At 46.6% G+C, this 25,653-nt stretch overlaps 1 protein-coding gene across 2 annotated transcripts in view; it reads left to right on the forward strand.

The window, feature by feature from the left end:
- Window positions 1-25,653, forward strand: part of ALF4 (aberrant root formation protein) — a 94,042-nt gene that overhangs the window by 14,512 nt on the left and 53,877 nt on the right. For both annotated transcript variants that reach the window (XR_015185633.1, XM_086493191.1), the window contains exons 2-4: window positions 6,516-6,668; window positions 6,738-6,807; window positions 6,886-7,049. Coding sequence is in view for 1 of the 2 variants with exons in the window: in XM_086493191.1 (XP_086349317.1) it covers window positions 6,516-6,668; window positions 6,738-6,807; window positions 6,886-7,049 (387 nt within the window). In the remaining variant the exon portion in view is untranslated. The remainder of the gene's footprint in view (window positions 1-6,515; window positions 6,669-6,737; window positions 6,808-6,885; window positions 7,050-25,653) is intronic.

The following is a 25,653-nucleotide window of genomic DNA, read 5'->3' on the forward strand; positions in this document are numbered from 1 at the left end:
GCAGCGTTTTCAGCTCCTCGCAGGTGGTTTTTGGAGCTGACAGTGGTTCAAAATTTTCCTTTTGTGCGTTGGATTCAGCTACCAATTGACAGGTTACCATTTGATGGTGGTCCGTGTGGTTTATCGGTGATTCTTACAGCATACGGTAGCCTCTTCTATGGGCGTATGATCCTTGGATCTCCTCAATCCAGTCCAACATTGGCGACGGTAGAGGGGGTGACCCCCCCCCCCCTCACACACACACACACACACAACACACGCGCGCACACACTTTTTTTTTGTGGTAAATCCTGATTTAATTCACAAGTGGGAAACCTCCAAACAAGGAAAACCCACAATAAAATAAAAAGTACAAAAAGCGGAGCGTTATGATGCTCCGAAAGCTAAAAGCAGTCAAAGAAAATCCTGTAAGCTTCAAGAGAGATATCTCTCACATCATAAGCATAATGTAGGGCTTTCCCAAGAAAAAACTTGAAGAAAGGGAAAGGGTGAATTTCTAATGCATGAAACATCAGGGAGTTGCGTTTGTGCCATAGGGTCCACATAACCCAAAATCTGACCCAACTGAAGAAGATCTCAAACGGAGATTGTAGCGGTTGAAGAACTCCAAAGATCCAAAATTGTCTTTGAAAGATTCCGGATGGGAAACAAAGGCGCAAAGCAGAGGACGCCTGCTTGATGAACGTTCGGGAGTAGCGGCAATCCCAAAGCAAATGCGAAACTGACTATCAGCCCCATGACACTGGACACAACGAACGGAAGCAATGCGTCGTGCATGCAGCAAAGTACCAACCGGTAGAGCACCCACCATGCATCTCCTTGAGTGGTAAGTGATTCTTCCAAATGCGAGTGTTTTTTGCCACCATAATTGAGATCTGGAGAGTGACCACAGTTGATTTTCATGAGCCACAATCCATGCTTCAGGCTACAGCAAGGCATAAACAGACCCAACGGATATGCAGTCCATCCTAATATGGCCGAGATGCCAATTAGAAAGCTGAGAGTCCCCAAACAGTGGAGGCACTGGAGAAGCATTTGTGAGAAGCTGCTGAATTTGCTGCCAGAAGTGTCGATAATGAGCTCCCAAATCATAATGAACAACAACGATCGGAAAAGAAAGAACCTGTACCGCATTATCCACCACTTAATTAACCTGGTAGATCCCTTTTTGTGGAAGAAAGTAAGCTTGTCGAGGAGAATGCTGAACCAAAGCAAGAGAGAGAGCTTTGCTCCAATGAATGCTCTCCAACCGAAGTGAATTTTCTGAAGGAGATTGGTGACCGTGCCAGGATAAGTGCAAGGTAACAGCCTTCCAATCCACAACAAGAGACGGAGTGAAGGGACAACCCGGAATATGGCCATCCAGCTGCTCAAAAATAACATCCCAATACGAAGGATGCCAATGACCAAAAGATTGCGTGACAATGCCATCACATAAATGTGAAACCATGAGCGTCCATGGCTGTCTCTGATCCACCAGCGTAGGCAGAAGCATAGCTTTTTGGGCCAAAACGTGCCGACGCAAATCCAGAATATTAATCCCTCCTAGTCGCTTAGGCATGCATAGCTTATCCATAGATAGAAACCGCAATCCTTTCTTGTGGGAGGAAGTATGCCAGAAATGTTCCAACATACATTACATGAGAGACCCAAGGCACCACTGTGGCCAGCATATAGGTGGAAAATAGAATTGCACATAGGCCATCATTATACATTGGACAATCCTAAGTCGCACATGCAGTGGCCACGTAGACAATTTCCAATAGCTAAGCTTTATGTGCAATCTTTGTAGCACCCATTCAAGTTTCTGCGTTGCAGACACATTCCAACCAATCGGATATTCCAGATGGCATGTATGAGGGGAAACAATCTCTCCTAGCCATAGAAGCCTATGCCAATTCAGTTCCTTCAGCGGCATCAACTTGGATTTACTAAAATTAACATGCAATCCAGCTACCAAACCAAATAAATGCAGAGCATGCATAATTTGTTGCACATTTTTTGGCATAAAAAGAGAGTCATCAGCATATGCCTGGCCAATAAATTGCTTTTCGAACGGTAGAGCAAGACCATGCAGATCACCCGAGGAAGTGAGGGCCTCAAGATGTAACAACAAGGGGTGCGAAGCAATTGCATAAAGCAAAGCACTAAGAGGACACCCTTGTCTGACCGAATGCCCTAGATTCCAAGTATCCGTGATAGAACCACCCAACAGACTTGCAGAAGAGATCTGAGCATACAGAAGGCAGACCACCTGCGAAATTTTTGGCCCAAATCCAAGCCTGTGCATTGTTTCTGCGATATAATCCCATAAAATAGTATCAAAAGACTTTTCAATATCAACTTGCATAACCAACACATCTTGCTGAGTGTATTTTGCATATTCCATGTCTATGATGACGTTCGCCAAATTGTAATGATGTGTCGGCAAGGTATGAAACCATACTGAGATTGACGAAGTCCTCATGCAAGTAATCCTTAACATGGTTGACTATCATTTTGGACATCAATTTGTAGACCACCGGCATAAGGGTGATAGGCATCACAAAAGACATGCTTTGGCAATAGCTTGAGCAACCCCTCCTTCCAAGAGAGGGGTACATCTTTCTTCTCCCAAGCCATATTCATCATTACCAATAAAGGTTCCCTGAGGTATTCCCAAAAGGAGAGGAAGAACTCAACAGTAAGCCCCTCCCATCTAGGAGATTTCCCTCTTCCTAAGTCTCGCAGACTTGCATGCAACTCTGCCTAAGTGAAAGCAACCTCCAACTCTTGTTGTGACAGAAAAAGATTTCGTGCGTGTCTAGCCTCATGGGTAAGAGGGGGCGGTGCCTCAAAGATCTTTACATAGTGCGGAACCAAAGCCTCTGCCAATTGTCGGGAGGAAGATGTCCATTCGCCAGAGGAAAGCTTAACTCTTTTGATATCCTGAGATGGGCGAGAATGATGTAAGTGCTTGAAAAACTGTTTGGAAGCACATCCTTTAGTAACCAAAGCATGTTGCCTTGCATGCGGCTGCCATTTAGCCAATTTCCGCTCATCGTTATGTCGTATAGTGGTACGGGCTAAAATCAATGCATTAAGCTCAGTTTCCGAAAGCGCGGAGAAATTAGCCATATGCATCAATCTTTGACAGGTGTCCCTTGCCTGCTGTACATCACCACGCAATTGAGACATATAATACTTGCCATAATCGCCAACAACACTCTGGATCCGCATAACAAAGCGGAACCACACAACATCCATATCTATGTACATATGAGAGAAAAAGGCGGGATTACGTCCACAATCATGGCATGAAATACTTCATGCTTCAGATAGGCATTATTGACATGTAAAAGGCGTTTTCTGGGCAATGAAGCAACATCCGTATACGGACCAAAGTGTAAAACCAAACATATAGGAGCATAATCGGAAAGGCATAAAGTATAGTCGACCCTTATATCGCACGTAAAAGTATCACACTACTGTCTGTGAAAAAGATATTAGCCGTCTAGATGAGCTCGATAAGAGGATCGAACATTATGTTGGAAGGTAAATCCTGGATCCTTATCATGCAAAAGTGGCCACAGATCCAATGCATTACAGGAACGCACCAAATGATCCCATGCTCGACATTCCTTGCGCAATATGTGTGAATGGCCAGCAGTATTGTCGGCAGCGGCCGGCGCATTATTAAAATCTCCACAAAGAAACGCATCCGAACGCCAAACTGTACATGGAGATTTCTCTCCATAATCTTGCACAATCATTAGAAGCTGTAAAAGCATAAACCCCTCCTAATTTGAAGACTTCCCCATTAATAGTACCATCCATCTTCCATTTGGGTCATTATAAGCAATAGTTGGCTGTAATTCATGCCGAACAAGCATAAGCACTCCCGAGTAATTTGTATTGCCTACATAGGCAATATAGTATTCCGCAAAATAACAAGTCTGACCGGCAAACTGATGCTGATTATGCTCTTGAAGAACTACCACATCGGCTTTACATGTATATACATAGTGCTAGGTTAGCCTCCACTTGTCATGATTGCATAACCCACGCACGTTAAACGAAATGCATCTCTGTGAACCATGCATCCTATGAGATATATACAAAGGACATCAATGCAAGAGAATCAAGTGGAAGTGCCATGAGCACATCCACATCTACTGTAGAAGCAACCATAGGTGGATCACAACCAGGAGTAGTTGAGAGCTTGAAGAGCTCCTGGCAAAGAAGCCGATTCTCTTGTAACTGCTTCCTTATATGATCGGACCACCTTATCCCATGCCTCCGCCAGAGACTTCTCATCATTGTAAAGAAACTTCATTTGAGATGCAATCTTCAACGGGGGCACATAATTTCGAGAGGAGGCTGGAGCTCGTCGAACCTTGATCGTCTTTTTGCGAACGATCCAAGCATCCCTCATTGTGTGCTTGTCTTCGCCCTTTCCATCCCTTTTTCTTTGTCCTTTTCTTTTTCCCCTTCTTTTGAAATTGTGGAAGGAGGCGTAGTAGGCATCAACGCCTGCTTCCCTTTCCCCTTATCCACAAAGGAGGGCGTTGGCGAACTCGAAGCACCACTGTGTTTGAATTCCGGAGGGGATTGTGGAGGGGGAGACTGTGTAGAAGGAGGAAGCTGCAAATGGGGCTCCGGACATTCTGATTGCATGTGACCAAACTTACCACATTGAAAACAAGAGTTGGCAAATTTGCCCCATTTCAGCTTAAAATGGCGTTTCCCTACCAATGGGTCACCTGAATTTATCATTATGCCTGCTGATGTGGGGACATGTGTATCCCACAAGATGCAAAATCTATTAGTATTCGCATCCAATCTGGATGGACACACCACTTTTCCCAACTGGGCAGCCAGAAGCGGAAGAAAGTGACGCCATGTACGAGGAAAGTCCACCACCTCCACACATATCTATGTCTAATGAGACTCTGATAGTCCTTAGTGAGAGCCCATGGTAATACACATGTCATATGCATGTTGAAGAACAACGGCGACATTTCAAGCAGGCCCTCCCTGGCCTCACTATCCGCCAACAAAACCTCGTAAAATCCTCGAGCTCCAAAATAAACCCCACGAACCGCTTGGCGTTTCAACATGAAATCCACCCATTGCGCCGCAAGCATTTTGCCAGGAAAGAAAAGTATAACATCATTCAAGGCATACTCCACCCATTGCGCCGCAAGCATTTTGCTAGGAAAGAAAAGTATAACATCATTCAAGGCATACTGGGCAACAGGATCCATCAATTGCTGAACAGGAATGACAACTTCTTTCTCAGGTTCCGGACCTTCCCAGGCCCTACATGCATCTTTAAAATCCTCATGCAGGCATTCCTTGATGAGGGCCATTGGATCATCTGATGAGGAGTCCATCGCTTTGCGCCTTTTGTAGATACATGTGGTATCTGGCATGAAACTTGACCACTCTGATTTTTATGAAGCAATCTTGCCCTGTATTGAGATTCTGTTCCTTAGCTAGTTCTATCAGAACACAAAAACACTTGCTGTACAGATTAGGGGAAAACCCAGCAATGAAAAGTCACTCTCACACACTCGCAACCAACTGAGGAGGCAAGAATACTGAAGCCCTAACCTAAGAGGCGAGCACAAAGGCTGTATACAGAGAGAGAGAAAAAAAGGACACAGACGCACCTAAAACCACTCACACATGCGCGCGCCTGAAAACAAACCCGTCAGCAGAACTGCTGACTCAGATGGCTGCAAAAGCAGGCCACGCAGAGCGCAGGCAAGATCCCAGACCCGCAGAAGAAAGTTGGGACACCTGCGGGCGACAGGAGCGCGCTCAGAGGAGTAGGAAGCACTGCTGGTGAACGCGCAGGCACACACACACACACACACACACACACACACACACACACACACACACATCCCCACACTCCCACACTCCCACACATGCACGCACATATTCACAGACATACGCATGCGCACACCCGAGGACTGTGTCTCAACTCTCATAGTTATGTCTGCATGACCAATTTTGGCGCTTGACTTGAGGTCTTGAGATGCTTGACCCGAGATACGGTTGCCTGGAGGTGCTCTGTTTGTATGCAGGCAATTTCTGATCGCTTAAATAGAGAAGATACATACATGGATGATGATAAATTGCTTGTTTAGCAAATGAGTGCGCATGCAATACACTTCAGTGAAAGATGCTGCTTCAACTTTAAAATGCTTTATACAAAAATGTGACTAAGGGTTTGGACATGTGTACACTTGCTTCTACATGTATAGCCACAATTCTTTGCAAAAAACACATATTAAAGAGACCTAAAGGTGTGGTGCAATGCTTTGACCAAGGACTAGGTTTAAGCAAAAACCTCCTGCTGCATGGAAACGGTGCGGGCTGAGATGACATGATTGAAGGGCACTCAACTCGGAGGTGGAAAATGCACACTGTCGTTGGATTAAGGATGTATTGGATAAAAGATGAGTGATACCAAGAGAGGAAGTGAGAAAATCACTTCGTCAAACTTGCTCTTTCTATGTTATCAGGAGATGCTGGATGTCGTAGGGATCTATTTGCCTTCCATCCTGGTGAAGTTTACTGTCATCACACATGGACGATGCAGGGAGTTTGCAGAAACTCTTATGAATAGTCTATCGGAGAACTGTGATCCCCGTGACATGTTTACAGCTTACATGGAGGTACCTCTATTTATTTTGTGTGGCCTTTTAGTTTTATTGAGATCGAATGGTTGTGCTTACGTATTGCAGGCACTGCATTCATACTCTGTCTCAGAATCTTTGGGACTGTGCCCCATTCTTCTAGATGGCCTTTCGAAGAGTACGCCGTCTTACCTTCTGACTCACAGCTTGCTCTTTGGGATCTTTGCTAATAAAAAAGGGTATTACTGTTTTACAGTTCTCACTCGAATAAGAAGACGGAGGGCTGAGTATTTTAAAGAGTCTGTACCTGGTCTCTTGAAGGTAGCTGGGGTTGCAGCAGATACCGATGATATGTGGAGAATACTGGATAGAGTGGTTCACATAGTGCTGGTTTTGTTGGACACTGTTGCACATGAAGAGGTCTGAGTTTTTTTTTCGATGCATTTACTGCATGTCTTTCTATAAAAACTGACTTTCTCTGCCCAATAATTTGTGTGTTCGCTGGATGTTATGACGTTTTGGAAAGAATTTCTGTTCTTTGCTTGGCATTATCTGTTGTTGTCAATTGAATTCTTTCATTGAAGACTCATTAAATGGAACCTTGTTTAAGCTTTGTGGTGTTTGCTTGATGCTTGAATGTGCATCATCCAGAGCTGAGGTAATTTTTGAGCACAAGCGTTTGTCAGCACCATCTGGCTCTTCTAGAGTGGTGAGCTTTGGTACAGTTGTAGGAAACACTCCTAAGTGCTGAAGATGTATGGGGCAATGGGGAAAGTGTTGAAAATGTTCCGGGAGATAGCTGCTATAAGTGGGTGCCGGTGGATGTAATAGTGTTCATGGCTCTCGGTCGTAGGTCTGGCCACCCATATAGGTGGGCAGCTCCCTTATGGGGAATTGACCCTTTACCTTCTGTTAGGTGCCTGTCCCCTATATCTTTTATATCAAGGGCCTTAAATTGCTGCCTACGGCAGAATAAAAAGCAGGCAATATAGCGGGCCAGATTTAGGCATTCTGCCTACTGCAATCCTACTTACATGGAGGCAGCACTCTGGTTGTGGGCTTGCTGAAGAGATTCAAGGGGAGAGGGAGGGAGGAGGGGGAGGAGAGGAATGAGGGGTGCAAGTGAGAGCAATGTTGGTGGAGGGGAGGAAGGAATCTATGAAGTGTTGGAATTAGGGTTGCAGGGAAACACACACAGCTTGGAGAGGATGAAGAAGCTCAAGGCACACAATAGAGAGTGTATTGTTTAGTGCACAATGGAAAGATAAGTTAGCCCTGGAATGATGGGTGTATATACAATGCACGAGGGAAAAAGCCTCCTAGTGAGGGAAAAAATGCCCCGGCGGTCCTAAGTGTGTTCACACACATCACTACCACATGTATATGGTAACAAATCCCCCCTGGGAGTGATGCGGTGAACAAGGGTTGGCACATGGTGTGTAGGGAAGTGCCATGCCGTGAGTGCATGATCAATCCACAAAGGGAAGCAAGCCCAAAGCTTTGCGGAAAGCTTCTCACTTCTCACAAGGCAATGCTTTTGTGAATAGATCTGCAAGGTTCTCCTGTGTCGGCACATAAGCCAAGCTGATCTCTCCCGCTGAGAGTCTTTCTCTGACATAGTGATAATGCACCACCTCAATGTGCTTTGTGCAAGCATGAAAAGTTGGGTTCCTCGCAACTGCCAATGCGCTTTGACTATCAGTCTAGACAATGTTGGAGGTGTGAGCAAAAAATCCTCTTGACAGCTTGCCAATGCTTAGACAATGGGCTATGCATAAATCTGCTGACTTGTGAGACTGCAAATTGAATATTGGGCCTCGTATTGCATACATAAATAAGGCATCCCCAACAAAGAGTGACATCGACATGATCACCAACATCATGAAGACTCAATTTCAAACTTGTTTCCATGGGAGTAGCAATAGATTTGCCTTTTCTCAAGTCCAAAGTTACATAGTAATGTCTCTATGTAGCTTGTTTGACACAAGGCCATACCACCGTCACTGTCCCAAATTGTTGACGTGTCAAGCCATTGAAGAACGGAGCCAACCTGTACATTCCGGCCGACAGGCCTAAATCCTAAGTGAAGAAGCACCAGAAGAAGTTTTACCAACTTGCAAAGTCTTGCCGAGTGGCCTATTTTTAAAAAGAGTTCCCACCAACTTATGGGACCCCATTCGATGGGGCCCAAGTGCCCTAAAGACATTAAAATAAAGCAGGACCACACATACACAAAGCCTCTTGCGATCAACTGACTATGTGGCGCAATTGTACGGAAGACTCGGATTTTGCGTTGACAGGCTGATGTGGTAGCTGTACAGATTTTTGTGTTTTGTGCTGGCAGGTGCTGATGTGGTAGCTTTACGAATTTTCGCAAAACAGGCTAGCTGCTGTTGGCCTTGATGCTTTTTAGTTTGATGCTTTTCATTTAAACTGCTTTTAGAGGCTAAGGGCCTTTAAATATGATCCATGGGCTCTCACTCTGGCAGTCTACTCGCGGGAGATGCAGAGCAAAGTCATGAGTGTTGTACAGAGTTCAAGCACAATAAAGAAATATTGAAAGAGGGGCCAATGTTTGGGGCCAGTGCTCTCTTGGGGTGGAACTTCGCCACACCCGTCTCGTGTCGTGCATCTCTTTTTGCTTAGTTATTTCCTGAAGTGCTTAAAGTTGCTCAATCTGTTCTTTTCCGCTGGCATGCGGTGCGCGTCCCCTTGTTACAGTGGTATCAAAGCTTCAGGCGTGCTTTTTTGAAAGCACACCGGTCCTACCAAAGAGCAGATAGAGCAAGATGGCGCTTCCAAGCTTTACATGAAATGTTATTAAAGAATCTTCGTGTCCCGACCCCGGACTTATTAGTTACTCCCACCCTTACTTCATCGTGCATCGGGCGTGCTTCCGTCTTCATAGCTCTATCTTACTGGACATAAGCCATAAAGATCAAATGCAAAGAAGGATAATGAATTTTTTTCGAGCCGCTGTTTTTCTTAGAGGCAGTGCCATGTAGTGGTGGATGTTTATAGCTACCAAGCTGCACACTCCAAGGACTTGGCAAGCTTTCAAGAATTTTTTTTTCTAAAGCTACATGCCTTTAAACATCTTCCTCGGGATTGCAACTTTTGGCAGAGTGGGGTATCGTGAAAGGCTTGCCACAGAAACCCTAGCAGATTAAAACTTAAAATTTCTGGACATCTCTCAACAGGTGTCTCTTCTTGAGTTGATAAACTTGGAGGTCCAGTGTGATTGGTTTATCTTGGGGTTGCCATCAACACCATAGGAACACTGTCTGTTGAGGCTTGTTTCGACTATTCAAGCACTTATGGACCATGTTGCAGTTGACTACGACCTTATGAAAGAAATCTACTCCTAATCTTGGTGCACGTTCAGGATGGAAAGCTAGTCGTCTTTTCGAGCTCGACGGATGTCGAAATTGCTTTTTAAGTTTGAGTTCTGTTTGAGAACTTGTTTGGTGATTGCCCCTAGGGCCTCATTTTGCAGAGCATCTGGGCGCAGAGTCTGAGAGCAGAGGTCCCTTAGGAGTTGTACTTGGCAATGATTAATGATAAAGAAATACCAAAAGGGGCGCTAGACTTTGGGGCCAATACCTTTGGGCACGGAACTACGCCGGGCCGTGTCGTCTCTCTCTCTCTCTCTCTAAGTTCAATGATTTTGAAGTTTTTGTTTGTGTGTTGCTATTGATTTTTGGTTTGGAGGTCCAAGCCTGTTACAATGGTATTAGAGCTTAGAAAGATTCTTCTTCTATGGAGGATCCGATCCTTTTTGCAGCACACATGGGTTTTTATGAAAGAATCTTTGTGTCTTGACCCCGGACTTATTAGCCACTCCCACCCTTCGTACATCATGCGTCGGGTGTGCTCCCGTCTACATCGCTTTGTCTTACAAGGCATAAGCCATGAAGAACCCCAGATTACACATGGGTTCTCGCGGAGAATCTGACAAAGACAACACTTCTCAGTGGGTAGGCAAAAAAAAGTTAAAATCCGGTGCGGGAAGTGAAGAAAAGAATGAAGATTTGGACAAATTCTTTTTTTTTCCGAGAAAAAGATCCTTCTAATAGTTAATGAAACTGCTTATAGGGCTACAACCACCTCTACTAGAGAGGGCTACAACAATCATAAGGAGAGACTCTTCCAATGAAAAACAAGCATATGTACAATGAGGCTAAATCAGGAGATGGGAGGAGAGAAGAGCCACACAGGTGGACGGTAGTGCCATCTGAGCACACCCTGGACCATAGTGAAGAAAGGCCCAAGACGCCAGAGTCGAAGGAAAGCCTCTCTATGCTCCCGCATGCGGTCAGAGCTGCCCTGGAGTCTCTCGAAATGTCCCCTGAGAGTATGGATCAGCTCTAGTCAAAGATCTCAAACTGTCTCTGCTGGTGGTACAGGTCGAGCCTCAAAGATGTTGAAGCAGCGGGCCCGCTAGATGAACCAGAGTGTCAGGCTGCAAACGAGCTCCCAACACTCCTCTCTCACTGCACCACTCCTGTGGAGTAAGCTTTGTAGCAGGTTGGAGTGTAGGTCGTCGACCCCACCCCCCTGCATCACTATCATCCTGCTGGTGGAGGATAGCTCAAACTGTAGTGCCGGGCCCGTGAGAGTGGACCAAGTAGCTGCCCCCTAAGTGTACTACTGTGCTGTGGAAAGAGCTGGCATTAGCCGAAGGACACGAAGTGAAACGTGCTGTGCCATAGGACAATCCCAAAGACAATGACGCTGACTCTCCATAGGATGGTCACAAGCTGCGCATGCTGCCGAGAGACCATTATGTACAAGCCAGCTCCCCACTGCTGTAGCTCTATGTGCAACCAGCCCCCACTGGAATAAAGTGACTCGCCACGGCTGTCTGGCGTCCCACAACCTCGCCCAAAAAGCTGACAAGAACTCAGTTGTGAGACCCTCCTCCTGCCAATGAGGTGCTGCAGTAGGATGAGCCTCTCTCCGTGCTGCCAGTATATGACGTCCCAGTCGAACAGTGTAATGAAAGAAAGGGACACCTATCGGCTGAAGCGAAAGGGTTCCTTCAAAACTACTCTCCAGGATCCCACTGCACTTGTGCCAATGGACAACTCCCAAGCCCACAGCCTCCATCATCCAAGGAGCCACCCTCCTTGGGAATGAGGTAAATCAGGCCCACTCATGCTGTCAGGCATCTCTCCTGTGTGTAGGATGTACTGAAAAGCGCTGTAGAGATGTGAGTAAAGCAAGTCCCAGTACTCTTAAGAAAAAGCTGGGAGTCAAACCATCCTCACCTTGACAGCTACCACGGGGAAGTGCTCTGAGGGCCGCGTGGAGCTCCTCTAGCTGAAGAGGCAGCTCAAGTCTCTGGCGCATCTCCTTAGTCACAAGACAAGGCATCTGCGCCCAAACTTGCTCTCTGCATGCATCTTGACGCTTTGACCGAGGCTCTGTTGACAGCAGGTCACGGTAAACGTCAGTAGCAACTGCATGTATGTCCTCTGGCTCTGAAGCAACTAACCTGTCAAGCCTCCTCAACTGGCTGACCCTGGCATGCGCATGTCGGGGTCCCACTATCTCAAAGAAAGCCCCTATCACTCTGTCACCCACCTGGGTCCACCGAGATGCCTGTCAATGGAAAGCAAACTCATGGCGCCTCTCCTCTGTGCTGGCCTGCTCTTGGCGAGCCTGCTGCAATTGCTCTTCCAACCAGGGACTGTCTGGATGCTGCTCCTGCATCCTCTGCAAGGAAGCAACGCCATGTCGGAGACGCTGCTGCTCCTCTCTCGCTGCAGCCAGGCGGGTCCTAGACTCCTGAAGAAATAGCCGACTAAGCTGAGCAAGTCCAAAGGCCACTCTGTAAGTAGGAGAGTCCTGCATGTCTAAGCCCTCTGTCCAAAGAGACACCACTCGCTCTTTGAGCGCAGAGTCCAACAAGACCCTCTCATGGATGCGTAGCATCGTGCACTCCCTTCGCTGTCTATCTGTCACTGTGGATCATTGGTGCATGGTTTGAAAAAGAAGTCCCAGCCAGAATGCAAACTGTCTCACCCAAGTCACAGAAGTGGTCACTAGTGTAGAAGCGATCTATCCAAGATAGATTCACTGCTCCCACTCTACGGTCCGAACGAGAGAAGGCCAAGCTATCTGGGGGCCTCACAAAGCTAGAATGTTGCCACACATCTGAAACCCGCAGTCATACATAACCTCTCCCAAGTTGCCAACTCAAATCCATGCACAGTAGTATGGCTACATCCAATCCTGTCAGAGGGGTCCTCCAACATGTTGAAGTCACCCCCAATGCACCATTGCTCTGCCTGCGGCAAAGACTCTACAATGTGAGACCAAAACTTTGCACGTGCACTCGCCACATTGGGCGCATAGATGTTCAGGAAGCCCAAGAGGCAACTTTGAACCTGCATAGTGATCCATTGAGCCCTGCCAGGCACAATAATCCTTTTGTCCACAATGGTGTGCTGCCAAGAGTCCGCAATAGTCCTACATGCCCCTCCCTGGATGCCACCAGGTCCAAATGCAATTGACCAAAATGTCTCATACCGCCCACGCAAAAGCTGACCACAACATCTAATGTGGCTCACACAGAGATGATGCTCCTGTAGCATAAGAAGGTCAATCTCTCCTCCCACAAGACATCGTTGAAGCTCCTGACGTAGTCGGCCCCTCTGGCGTTGAAATTGGGACCCACCTAATCCTTGCACGTTCCATGATACGATCCTCATGGGGAGCGAGGGAGAATTGATGCTGCAACAACAACTAACTGTGCTATCTTCGAGGCAGGCCTTGATGGGGAGTAATCCGCATCGGAGCGTCCCCGAGATAGGCGTGATTGCAAAGAGTGTCTAGCCCAAGCCCAAGAAGAACGAGCCATGCGCAAGGCAACCTCCTCTGTCCAAGAGTCCTCATGTATGTGTACATAGCATGGCGGGCTCTGCGTGTCAGCAAAGAAGTGAACCACAATGTGTGTATATCCTGCTGATTGTGGAGGTGTCATTGAAAACTTGGCCAACGGCCACAGAGTCTGAACCAAGTCTGTAACCCCAAGGTCTCCCATGTGATGAGAGAACTCGAGGGCCGGTGCCTGCAGCCACTCCAACACTGAGTCTAAAGTCCACTCTGGCTGGTCCCTGTCGCATAGGGGAAAAGAGAAGCCAACCACCGAGTCCAGGGCCTCTATCCCTCTAGCTGCAAGGAACAATACATGAACTCTGAAGCAAGCTGCCTCAAAGTCTGGTGAGGGGTCACTGAGGAACCATGTAAAGTTGTAGGCAAAGAAATCCCAACGATGACGAATGTCAAAGCTCGTCAGTCCTCGAGGAGCTGCTGCAAAGGGGGACGTCTGTACTAGCACAAGAAAGGCTGTCCCTCTCTTGCCAAGCGACTCGTGGCAAAAGCACTACCAAGAGATCTCCTAGTAGTCGAAGATGGTCCTGCCTACTGGGATGGCTGCGGGGAAGGAGCAGGAGGAGATGTGGAAGCAGGGGGGCTCGTGGGAGAAAGAGGAGAGGGGGGGGGGGGGAGCAGCAAAGGGAGGAGTGCGAGGTGGAGAGGCGGAGGGAGAAGGTGGGGGGGGAGGGGTGGAGGGGAACTCGGGGGGAGGAGGGGCTGTCGGAGGTGAGGCTGAGGTGGAGGGTGGAGCAAGGACCTCGTCCTGTTGAAGAGGGTCGAATCGGTTCCGTGTGGGAACCCACTGCTGCTGGACTGGAGCCTGGGGACCACTCTGAGGGCTAGGCTGGCGTGGTGGCCCCTGTGGGGCTGAGCCTGCGGTGTAGGTCGGGATCTCCTCTGTGGACAGGCCTTCGCAAGATGGCCCATCTGACGACAAATAAAACACTGATTCGTGAGGCCCGAATACTCCACGCTCTGACGGAACCAACCTCCTCTCACCCGAGGTAGAAGGATCACCTTTGGGAGAGCGAGGGTGTCACGAACCAGAACACGTACTGTGGGGATGCCGGCTGTCTTGGCAGCAACAGAGGCTGCCGTGCGAGGTGTCTTAAGACAGCCCCAATCGCGGATCCTATCCTGGAAAGGAGCGGAAGGTACTCCCTTCGCAGGCTCGGGGAAGCAGACTGAGATGAATAGGTTTGCCTCCTCAACAAGAACGTCGGTAGCTGGGTCGAAACCGTGGCGCTACTGTTGAAAGTATGCTCGAATTGCTCGGATGGCAAGGGGGCTCATCGCGATGACCTTGGACGCCATCTCGAGTCTCAAACTCTATCTGGTAGTAGCCATGTTCGAGAAGCTGAACATTGAGGATCTTGCCCACCTCTGCGAGAAGGCGGGCCTGAAGGAGATCGCGTACCTCCCCTCTGCTGGGTCTGGTGCCGAGAATCTTGTAGATAACAAAGGTGGCTTGAAGGCGCGCCACCTCTGCCTCTAAGCTCGCTTGCTCTGTCGGCGAGAGAGCAAGTCGGATGGTGGGTTCTGCGGGGTCGGGCGAGGGGGTTGCAGTGGAGTCCCTCTGTGGCAGAGCAGAATCCTCCATCTGTGTCTGCTGCTGCTGCAAGGGCGAAAGAAGGGGAGTGGAAGGCGTCGAAGCGAACGAAGTGAGTTGGTGCCACTGTGAACCAACTCCGACAGAGACACGAGGTGGGGGTGGGGGAATGTGGGCAGGCTGCAGGCAACGCGAGGAGGGGAAGTGGGAAGCAGGCTGGCAGCTCAGGGCAGTGCGGGGCTGAGGCGGGGGGGGAGATGAGGTAGGACAGGGTAGCGCGAGGGGCAGCTGAAGGTGATGGCGAGGGCAGCGTGAGCAGTAGCAGCGAGCTAACTCGTTTACCCACTATATGATTTGGACAAATTTTGGCATAAAAGTTTGTCGGAATAGAGTATAAACGTCAACTGTAGGTTGACATATGTGTGAAAAGATTGATCAAGTACTCTAGAGACATGAGATGAGCTTTGCAAAACACCTATGAGAATTAAATTGTGCCAGATTTATCGAGATGTGTGAGGCCGTGATTGAGGGAGTGCCATTGATTCTCGGAGGAGGGTTTGCAGAAAGGGAGGGATGTTGAAAGGAAAGGTGGAGGATTTTTAGTGAGAACATATGATGGAGCCTTTGTAATTCTTGAAAGAACCAAAGGACTATTAGAAGACAAGCCAAGAAATTCTAGAGCGCGGACGAAAAGGAAAGATGAAAGCAGGATTGGTACCGGATTTTGTGAGGATCGACCCTGATCAGATGGATGAAAGTACCAAACTTTGCAAAGCATGGGGCAAAGTGCCAGACCAAGAAGCCCTTATCTTCTTTGATGGAGAAGCCAAGGTTAACTTCATTTCAACTGAATTGCCAGCTTGACTTGGAATTACGCCCGAGGAAATGGGGCCATCGGCAGAGGCTGTTCTAGAGGCGCACTCGGACGAGATGTTGCCATTACACCTGTCATTGGGTATTTAGGGCACGAGGACTTTTGCATCATGCCTTTGGAAGGGTATGACGTCCTCCAAGGAATCCCTTGGTTCCCCAAGAACAGTGCCGTGGCCATCTTGAAGAATGAGAAGGGCAAAGAGATTGTATTGAAGGGCAAGTCTGTCCCACTAGTACCCGCTTCGACCGTATCCAGATTAATGAAATCTAATCTTCTTGTTTACTCGATTTTCTGAGAAGAACTTAATGATGATCAAAGGTCAGATATGTCTGACCTCGAAAAGGAACGACAAGAACTTCTGCAAGCTCAGGCTGACTGTTTTCCCTTAAGGCTTACTATGAGAGTTACCTCCTGCTTGTCCAAAAGATCACACGATTGATTTGATTCCCGATAGTACACCACCGAACCGGCCATCTTACGGAGTTAGCCGAGCCCAAATGAAGAAATAATTAACCGGAACAGGTTACCCATTCCGAGGATCGATGATAAACTCGATAGACTTTTGGGTTCTACTTACTTTAGCCGAATTGATCCAAAGAGTGGTTATCATCAAATTCGAATTGCTCCTAGAGACGTCTACAAGACAGCTTTCAAGACGACTTTTGAGGATTTTGAGAGAGTACCGATTGTTTGTGGGCACTTTCTTTGACGACATCATCGTCTTCTCCAAGCATGAAGCAAAACACAGATACCACCTATTGCGGGTTTTCCAGACGTTGCGGCAACATAAATTGGTTGTAAATGTGAAAAAGAGCAAATGTTTTTTGCCCGAGTCTCAGCAGAAGGGGTAAAAATGGACCCGGCAAGAATTGAGACTATTCGTGATTGGCCTGATTTGAAGAATGTTCATGAGGCTCGAAGCTTTCTGGGTTTGTGCTTCTATTATCGGCGGTTCATTTGCAGGGATAGCTTCTCCTTTGCATATGCTAGCTCAGAAAGGAGTTCCTTTTACTTGGGGACCAACAAAGATTGCAACCTTTCAGACTCTCAGACGAGTGTTGGCCTTGCGAGACTTGCAAAAGCCATTCAAAGTTTATTGTGATGTTTGTGGTCGCAATCTGGGAGTAGTCTTGATGCAAGAAGGCCATGTCATAGCTTACGAGAGCAGGATGTTTTCACGTCCTGAACGGGTTGCATAGATTTATGAGAAAGATCTTTTGGTAGTTATCCATGCTCTTACGAAGTGGCGACACTATCTACTCGGAGCTGACTTTACCGTCTTCACAAACCATCAGAGTTTACGCTACTTGTCGCATAAGCAACTTTTGGGAAAGCAGATGAGGTGGGCTAACATCATGTCACAGTTCCACTTCCATATAGTTCGTGTTCAGGGATAGAAGAATTTAATGGAATATGCGTTGTCTAGAAAGCCCTTGGTTACAAATCCTAATTTTGTAGATATCTTTCACCGGATTCAGAGTGAAGAGACAGCTGTAAGCTATTCCATACGGGACGGCTATTTGATGCGGAAAATGATGTGTGTTACACAGCCTTGAGGGAAAAGGTTTTGACAGAGTGCCATTGTCCACCTTTTTCCGGCCACCGCGGCATAGATACCACCTTGAAGGGTGTGAGTTGTTACTTTTATTGGCAGAGGCTCAAAAATGATATGGACGAGTTTGTTGGCGATTGCTTAGTATGCCAAAAGGTCAAGTTTGACAGGCATAAGGCACCAGGATTTTTACAGCCTCTACCCATACCCTTTTGTCCTTGGGAAAGCATTGCCATGGATTTTGTTTTTGATCTTCCCAAGACTCAAAGTGGGTATGATGGCATTTGGACAGTCATTGACAGATTTAGCAAGCAGGCTCACTTCATTCTGGTAAAGAAAACCGTCAAGCCTAATCATGTGGTGAGACTGTTGGTTTTCCCAGATTTTTTGATTACGTGGCATGCGTGAGTCCATTGTTTCGGACACAGATCCTTGATTTACTAGTTTGTTTTGAAGGGCAATCTGGGAGAACATTGGCACGCGGTTATAGTTCTTGTCCTCGTTCCACCCGCAGACAGATGGGCAATTTGAGATAGCCAATTCAATGGTTTTGGATTTGTTGAAGTCTTATATTTCGGGTCCGAAGACTTACTGGGAAAAGTATTTGCCCTTGGTGGAGTTTGCCAACAACAACACACGGGGAAGGCGCCCCTCAACACTAAGTAACACCTATATTTAAGAGGGGGGGGGGGGGGGGGGGGGGGGTGTGTGTTAATGGGATCAAGGGCGGGGAAGTTCAAGCACGAAAGCTGGGGAGATCGCAACCGCAAGAGTCAAATCAAAAACTAAACGTGGATGGGCACTAAATTTGAACAACCTGGGGAGTGCATGTCATCTCACAATATAAGGTCATAAAAACGACTATGCATACATGATGCGCGTGCGGGTGAGGTGGTTGGCCTATGTGACCCTAAACCCGGACTGCAAGGTCACCGGTTCAAATCTCCGCAACGCGCCTCATTTTTCCCGCTGGCCAGGTTTACTGTGCCTAGCTTTTTGCGCGGCCGTGTTTAGTGCGCCTGGAGATCCCGCCCCTCAACCCGGACCGTGGATCCCATTACTCCACTTCGCATTAAAGATGGGTGTTAGTGTTGAGGGAAGGCGTTATTTGCAGTATTCGAGGTTGCTAAGAAGGTTCCTCAATTTTTAAGTGCCAAAGACAAGATTTTTTTGAAGCAGATTTTTGAAAAAGTCTAGAAGGCATGGAAGGCTATCTAGCAGTTCAGAGGAGGGGCGCTCGTCCTCTTTTGACAGTGACCATATCGACAAGAAAACCAAGGAGTTCAAGGAAGGGAGTCAAGCCGTCAGGTTTGAGACGTTTTTAGGCTACCAGGACACCCATCAAGCCCTTGAGTTTGTACAACAATTTGACGTCGCCTTCTCTAAAGGACGGTTCACAGAACACTCTAGGGTATGAAAGGCGGCATCTTATTTGAAAGGAACTGTACAGACACGGTGGTCTACTTTGTTGTTACGCAGAGAAGGACTTGCTATGTGATTAAAATTCAAGACAATTTTCACGTCAACTTGGATATCAGATGAATGTGTAAGAGATGTCATCACGACTTGGCATCACTTGAAAATGATTGAAAGATACATTGGACGACTACTGCCAGAGGTTTTGGGATACTTATTTGCCATTGCCTTTGTTTTGGAAGATTACTTTGAAAAACCAGATTGAGCGGTTTTGCTTTGTTTTGCGAAACGAAATTCGAGACTATTCAGAGACTTATGCAACATGCTAAGAAACAATTTGGAACACATGCGGGCTCATTGACTTATCCTACGGACAGAATAGTATCCACCTCAATAAGGCAAGAGTCTGCCAATGAAAAGAATGAATCAGGGGAACCGGGTGACAGCTCATCATAGGATTCTGGAAAAAATCAGATGGTAGCACATCCGAACGTTCCGACGAACTAAGGGAACCCAATGTAAGTTCATCAGAGGATTCCGGAAGAAGGAGATCAGATGATAGTGCGTCTAAGGGTTCCGATGATTGAGACTGACATGTCAATAGGACAGGGGAAGCTAGCGAAGCTACCCAAAGGTCCCAGGACACAAGGAAAGAAAGAAAAAGGGAATCAGCTGGTAGATCAGAGAATTCGGAGACCTAGGATAAGATTTTTGAAGCGGATTAGTATACGAGAGACTTGGATATTGCTTTTGCCAAGGTGCACGAGGCTGAAGTCTCAAGCACGACATAAGAAGGCAGCTGACAATATTCGACGCAACTTGCAGCTGAAGGAAGAAGATTGGGTGCTCTTATGGTTTGAGGAGGCACGCCTAAGAAAACGGAAGGGAAAGGAGTGGCTTTTTCCAAAGCTAAGAATGTGGGACTATTGCCCTTTCCAGATTCAAGAGAAGATAAATGATGTATCCTTCGGACTAATGTTGTTAGATACTTGGAAGATTGGAAGATTCACAATGCTTCTCATGTGAGTCTATTGAAACCCTTCACGGGTGAGGTGCCAGTCGACAGGGAGCCTGAGGAGCAACCTGAAATGGAAGAGAGCGAGGAGATACTCGTTCCGAAACAGATACTGGCTCACTAGGAAAGGAAAGTGAAAAGGTAAAGTAAACGGCGGTTAAGTGAATGGTAGTTCTTACTTAGTCGAGAACTCTCTGGCATTGGATGCGAAGTGGATGGAGGAGGACCTAGCAGATACTCCTCAGATTTGGAATTTTACCTTGATATTTTGGTCTAGCTTTGACTATTCCGAGAGATCTCGAAGATCAGCAGGGTTGAATCTGGTGCAGACGGGACCACACAAGAGGGGAGTCACTCCGCTCTTTTGTCACAGATTACCCAAATGGAATAAAGTCATCGATTTTCCTTTGGACTTCAAGGATACTGATGTGCTGATAGTATTCTGCTGGATGACTTTATGAAAGAAGTACTTCGACCTGGGAGTTCCGGAGATGAATTTGGTTTATGTGCTCTCACATGTGACTGTGTTTGAATGCAGGTCTGAAAGACGAAATGATTGCATCATTTTGGTCTTGAGAATCTTTGGACATGATCGCAAGAAGAATTACTCAATCCGACATTAGTGAGGTTCGATGTGGATCTAGATGCGATTGCTAAACACGTTGCCAGGAATCATGGTCCTAGATATGGATGGATTTTTAAGTGATATGATTTGAATGTGATGTGAATGTTTAGTGACTGTCGTCTTTGTGCAAGTGCTAGATTTGTGTCGTCTAGTGCGTGGGTACTTAGAGTTAGTGTCTACTGAACTGTTTTATGGCTTTTGTCTGTTTTTGCAGGCGTAATCGACGGCGATTACAATTCTTTCAAGAAGAGGGTATGTCACAAAATGATGACGTGGCTCCCAAATTGATGACCCAAAGTTATAAGTTATCCCAACTTATAGGGTCATGTCCGATGAGGCCCTAGGGACACTAGAAGATTTAAAAAAGAGAGAAAATCACGTGGAACTGGCTGACGTGGCAACTGTGCAGACGCTCCGCGATTTGTGTTGATTGATGACGTGGCAGCTGTACGGAATTCCGCGGTTAGCTTTTGGCCCTAGTTTTTGGACTAGATGCTTTTGGAACTTGAAGCTTTTGAATTGATTGCTTTTGGGCCTCTGCTTTTGAGCATCCCTTGTAAGTTTATAAGAGCCCATGGGGCCACACTCCGCAGAGCATCTGGACGCAGACTCTGAGAGCAGAGGTCCCTCGGGAGTTGTACTTGGCAATGATTAATGACGATGTAATACCGAAAGGGGCACCAGAGTTTGGGGCCATACCTCTGGGCATGGAACGAAGCCGGGCCTGTGTTGACTCTCTCTCTCTCATAAAGTTCAATGATTTTGAAGTTACCGTTGTGTGCTGCTATTGATTTCTCGCTTGGAGGTCCAAGCCTATTAGAAATGCCCTGACGGTCCTAAATGTATTCACACACATCACTACCACATGTATATGGTAACATGAAGCATGAAAGCAGAGTGGAAAGTTCTACGAAGGAGGATTCACATGCGGGTTTTTGTTTTTGGGGGCAAAAGTGTGGGGGGGTGCTAAGTTTACATGGTAATGATAGAGCAAATAATAGTGGGAATTAGGCAAATAAAATGCAATACCTTATAAAGCTTCAAAATTTAAACAAGGTGAAGATACGAAGGCTTAACGTTTCTTTCCTCTTTGTTAAATGAGAGGATCTCCTTTAGAAAATGGATTGAGCCCTTTGTATTCACCTGTGCTGAGATTCTACATTTGGCTCGAAGTCTTTTGTATGTTTCGGCTTCATCTCCAAGCTATGTATCTTTGTCTCGGGCTCTTGTTTTTTTCATTTATTGCGTGGTTATCAACAGTACGGGCATTGGGTTGCTACCAACAAGTCTACCCTACCTATCACAAAGTGATGACGTGGCTGCCCGATTATTAGGGTTCAGGTGACATGGCTGTACTGCTGAAAACCCTAACCCTAATGGCCAGAAACCCTAAATGCTGCCAGAAACCCTAACCCTAATTTCTGCCAAATCCTAATTCTGCCCTAACCTAACCCTAACCCTAACCCTAACCCTAAAGGCAGCAGGGGCAGATTCCGAAAATGGTGCCGGAAATTGCGGAGGCTGTTCTACGGCAGTAGCTTTTGCTTTTTGCGTGAAGATCTCCTTGCGGCATTTTTTGGCTACGCTGGGCTTGCTTTTATTTTATTTAAAGTTGAGAGATTGATTACTAAAAAGCCCAGGAAAGAGAGAGAGAGAGAGCTTTTGACTTTAAGCTTTTGGGGCTCTGCTTTTGGGCACCCCTTGTAAATAACTAAGTGATTTGGGCTCCCACTCAGAGAGCATCTGGACGCAGAGTCTGAGAGTGAGACCCAACCACTCTTGTACTTTGAACTTTGATTAATACAAAAAGAAATACCGAAAGGGGCGCTAGTCTTTGGGGCCAATATCTCTAGGCACGGAACTTCGTCGGGCCAGTGCAAATCTATTGTGAACTCTGAACTGTTTTGCAGTGGTTATTTGGTGCTGTCGCGGTTGATTCTTGAGTTGGAGTGTCCAAGTCTGTTACAGTGGTATCAGAGCACGACTGATTTCTCTTCTACGGGAAATCTGATCCTAATTTTTTTTTTCCGCGGCACCTATTGCTTCACGCAAGGATTAGTCGACTCCCTCTGCATCCGGAGATGCGGGAAGGGATCACAACGAAGATTCCGGCAGAGAGTATGGCCCACCTCGGCCTACTCAGGCGGAGCGACGAGAGATGGAGCATCATCAATTGATCGGCGATGCAACAAAGATGATGCTCAATTTTGCGAAGGACCCAAAATTGGCAAAATATATGAGCGAGACTTCTTTTCATGAAGTGCAGAGCAGTGGCAGAAAACCACACCACCACCCCCGAAACCCGCTCTCAAGAAACCTTCTGCTCACAAGAAATATTAAGAGAAGGAATTAGAAGAGGTGGTTGATGCACGGATTTCTTAGCTTTTTGACGCACAGAACAAAGCTAAAAAGCACGGCAAAAAGCAGAAGAAAGGCACTGACTTCCTGGGTTATTTGGGTCGTCAATCGACATTTGATAAGGCAAAGAAATAGAAGAAGCGTGTTCGATTTGAAGTAGTACCCAATTCTTCTTCTTCTTCTTCTTCTGACAGTTCTTCTAGCTCTTCGGATTCGAGCAAAGAAGACAGAAAAGGCAAAAAGCGAAGCAAGAAACAACGCTTCGGAAAGGGCAAGAAAAAGGCAAAGAAGTCTAAATCTCGCCTAGTGAGTGAGAGTTCTTTAGAGGACTCATTTACACACAGCTCAGACTCTGACGACGACAACTTTTATGTGAACAAGAAGAATTTTTATAAAGCCAGCCAATATGACTTTTTGGAAGATAAAAGCAAGAAAGTCCGAGAGTTTAAGGAAGGTGGACAACCAATCAAATTTGACACTTTTTCAGGTTATAAAGATGCTTCGAAGGCTTTGTCTTTTATACAACAGTTTGACATCGCTTTCGCGGGAGGACGCTACTCAGAGCACTCCAAGATTTGGAGAGCTGCCTCTTATTTTAAGGGGAATGCTTGAACTTGGTGGTCCACGCTTCTTTTAAACAAGATTGTGCCAGTTAAATGGTTGAAATTTAAGAAGCTTTTTATTTCTTCTTGGCTGACTCAAGAGTATGAACGCGATATACGAGCTGCTTGGAACCATCTTCGGATGACCAAGAGAGATACAGTGGATGCTTATTGCGAGAGATCGTGGAGCTCTTTTCTACCCGCCTCTTCATTCAAGAAGATCTCGTTCAGAGAACAGATTGAGCTGTTTACCTTGGGTCTACCTACAGAGATCCGAGATCACTGCTTGGAACAGAAGTCAGCTGCTATTTAGGAGTTGATGAGTCATGCGAAACGGGGTTTTGCCATTCACTTTGGCAGTCTGACCTACCCCACCGATGAGGTCATGACACAATGAGCCAAACAGACTTCAACGAATGAAAGTAGAAAGAAAAAGAGCAACCCAGAAAAGAAGGATGTACGACCCAAGCTTACTCCTCCAGGAGAGAGCTCGCTTCATTAGGGAGGGGAAGTGCTTTGGATGCGAGGAACATGGACATATCCCTGCGAAGTGCCCTAAAAAGGCACAGAAAGAACAAAATGACAAGGACAACGAAAGGCCTGAGAGTTTGAAAGCAGCTGAGGAACGTGAAAGAAAAGGCAAGATGAAAACAGGAATGGTTCCAGATTGTGTGGGTACCGATCCCAACACCATTGACGAGAGTATAGAACTTTGCCGAGCTTGGGGCAAAGTGAAAGACCAAGAGGCCCTGATCTTCTTTGATGGAGGAGCCAAGGCCAACTTCATTTCACCAGAATTGGCGGTGCGGCTCGAGATCACTCCCGATCGGATGGGACCACTTGCGGAGGCTATTCTAGCGGCACCCGGCACGGACGTAGCCATTACACCTGTCATTGGCAAACTTCGGTTGCATTGTCAGGGGTATTTGGGGCATGAGAACTTTTTCAGAATGCCTTTGGAAGGTTGTGATGTTCTCTTGGGGATTCCTTGGTACCACAAGAACAACGTAGTGGTCGATTATCGGGCGAGGAAAGCGACATTGACTACATAGAAGGGCAGAACCATTGTACTTGACATTAAACTGAAGGGCGAGTCTGTCCCTATTGTATCGGCTTCGGCCATTTCTAAATTAATGAAATCCACTCTGTTTGTTTACTCGATCTTTATGAAATAATTGAGTGATAAGGGTAGGACAAATATGTCTAAACTTGATAAAGAACGCCAAGATTTCCTCCACTCTCACGCCGATTGCTTCTCAGAGGGCCTACCAGGCGAGTTACCACTTGCTCGTCCTGAAGATCATCCCATTGATCTGATACCTGGAAGCACACCACCGAACCGGCCACCTTACAGTGTGAGCCGCAAGACCTCTTGGAAAAGGGTCTTGTCCAGCATAGTACTTCATTGTGTTGCTCTCCAGTGTTGTTGGTTTTGAAGAAAGACGGATCTTGGAGAATGTGCATCGATTATAGAGCTCTCAACAAAATCACCATCAAGAACAGATTTCCGATTCCTAGGATCGATGATATACTCGACAGATTACAGGGATCCTCGTGCTTTATCAGGATTGATTTGAAGAGTGGATATCATCAGATCGAATCGCAACCGGAGACGTCTACAAGACAGCTCTTTGGACGACTTTTGGATTATTTGAGTTTTTGGTGATGCCTTTTGGCTTAACCAATGCTCCAACGACATTTAACCGGATGATGGACATGATTTCTCGAGAGTACATGCTATTTGTTGGCACTTTCTTTGACGATATCATTATTTTCTCCAAGAATGAGGCAGAACACAGAGACCATCTACTTCAGGTCTTTCAGGCATTACGAGATCACAAGTTAGTGATTAATGCAAAGAAAAGTGAATTTTTCCTACCAGAGATACACTTTTTGGGACACATTGTCTCAGCACAGCGGGAGTGCAAATGGATCTGACCAAGATAGAGACTATCCGTGATTGGCCCGTATTTGAGGAATGTCCATGAAGTTAGAAGCTTCTTGGGACTATGTTCGTACTACAGGCGGTTTATTCGAAAGTTTGCAGAGGTTGCTTCCCTTTGCATATCTTGACACAGAAAGGAGTCACTTTCTCGTGGGGACGCATAGAGGTGACCGCCTTTCAGACATTGAAAGAGAAATTGACTATGG

This window comes from Adiantum capillus-veneris, chromosome 21 (assembly GCF_014529385.1).
Source record: "Adiantum capillus-veneris isolate H3 chromosome 21, ASM1452938v2, whole genome shotgun sequence".
Lineage (NCBI taxonomy): Eukaryota > Viridiplantae > Streptophyta > Polypodiopsida > Polypodiales > Pteridaceae > Adiantum > Adiantum capillus-veneris.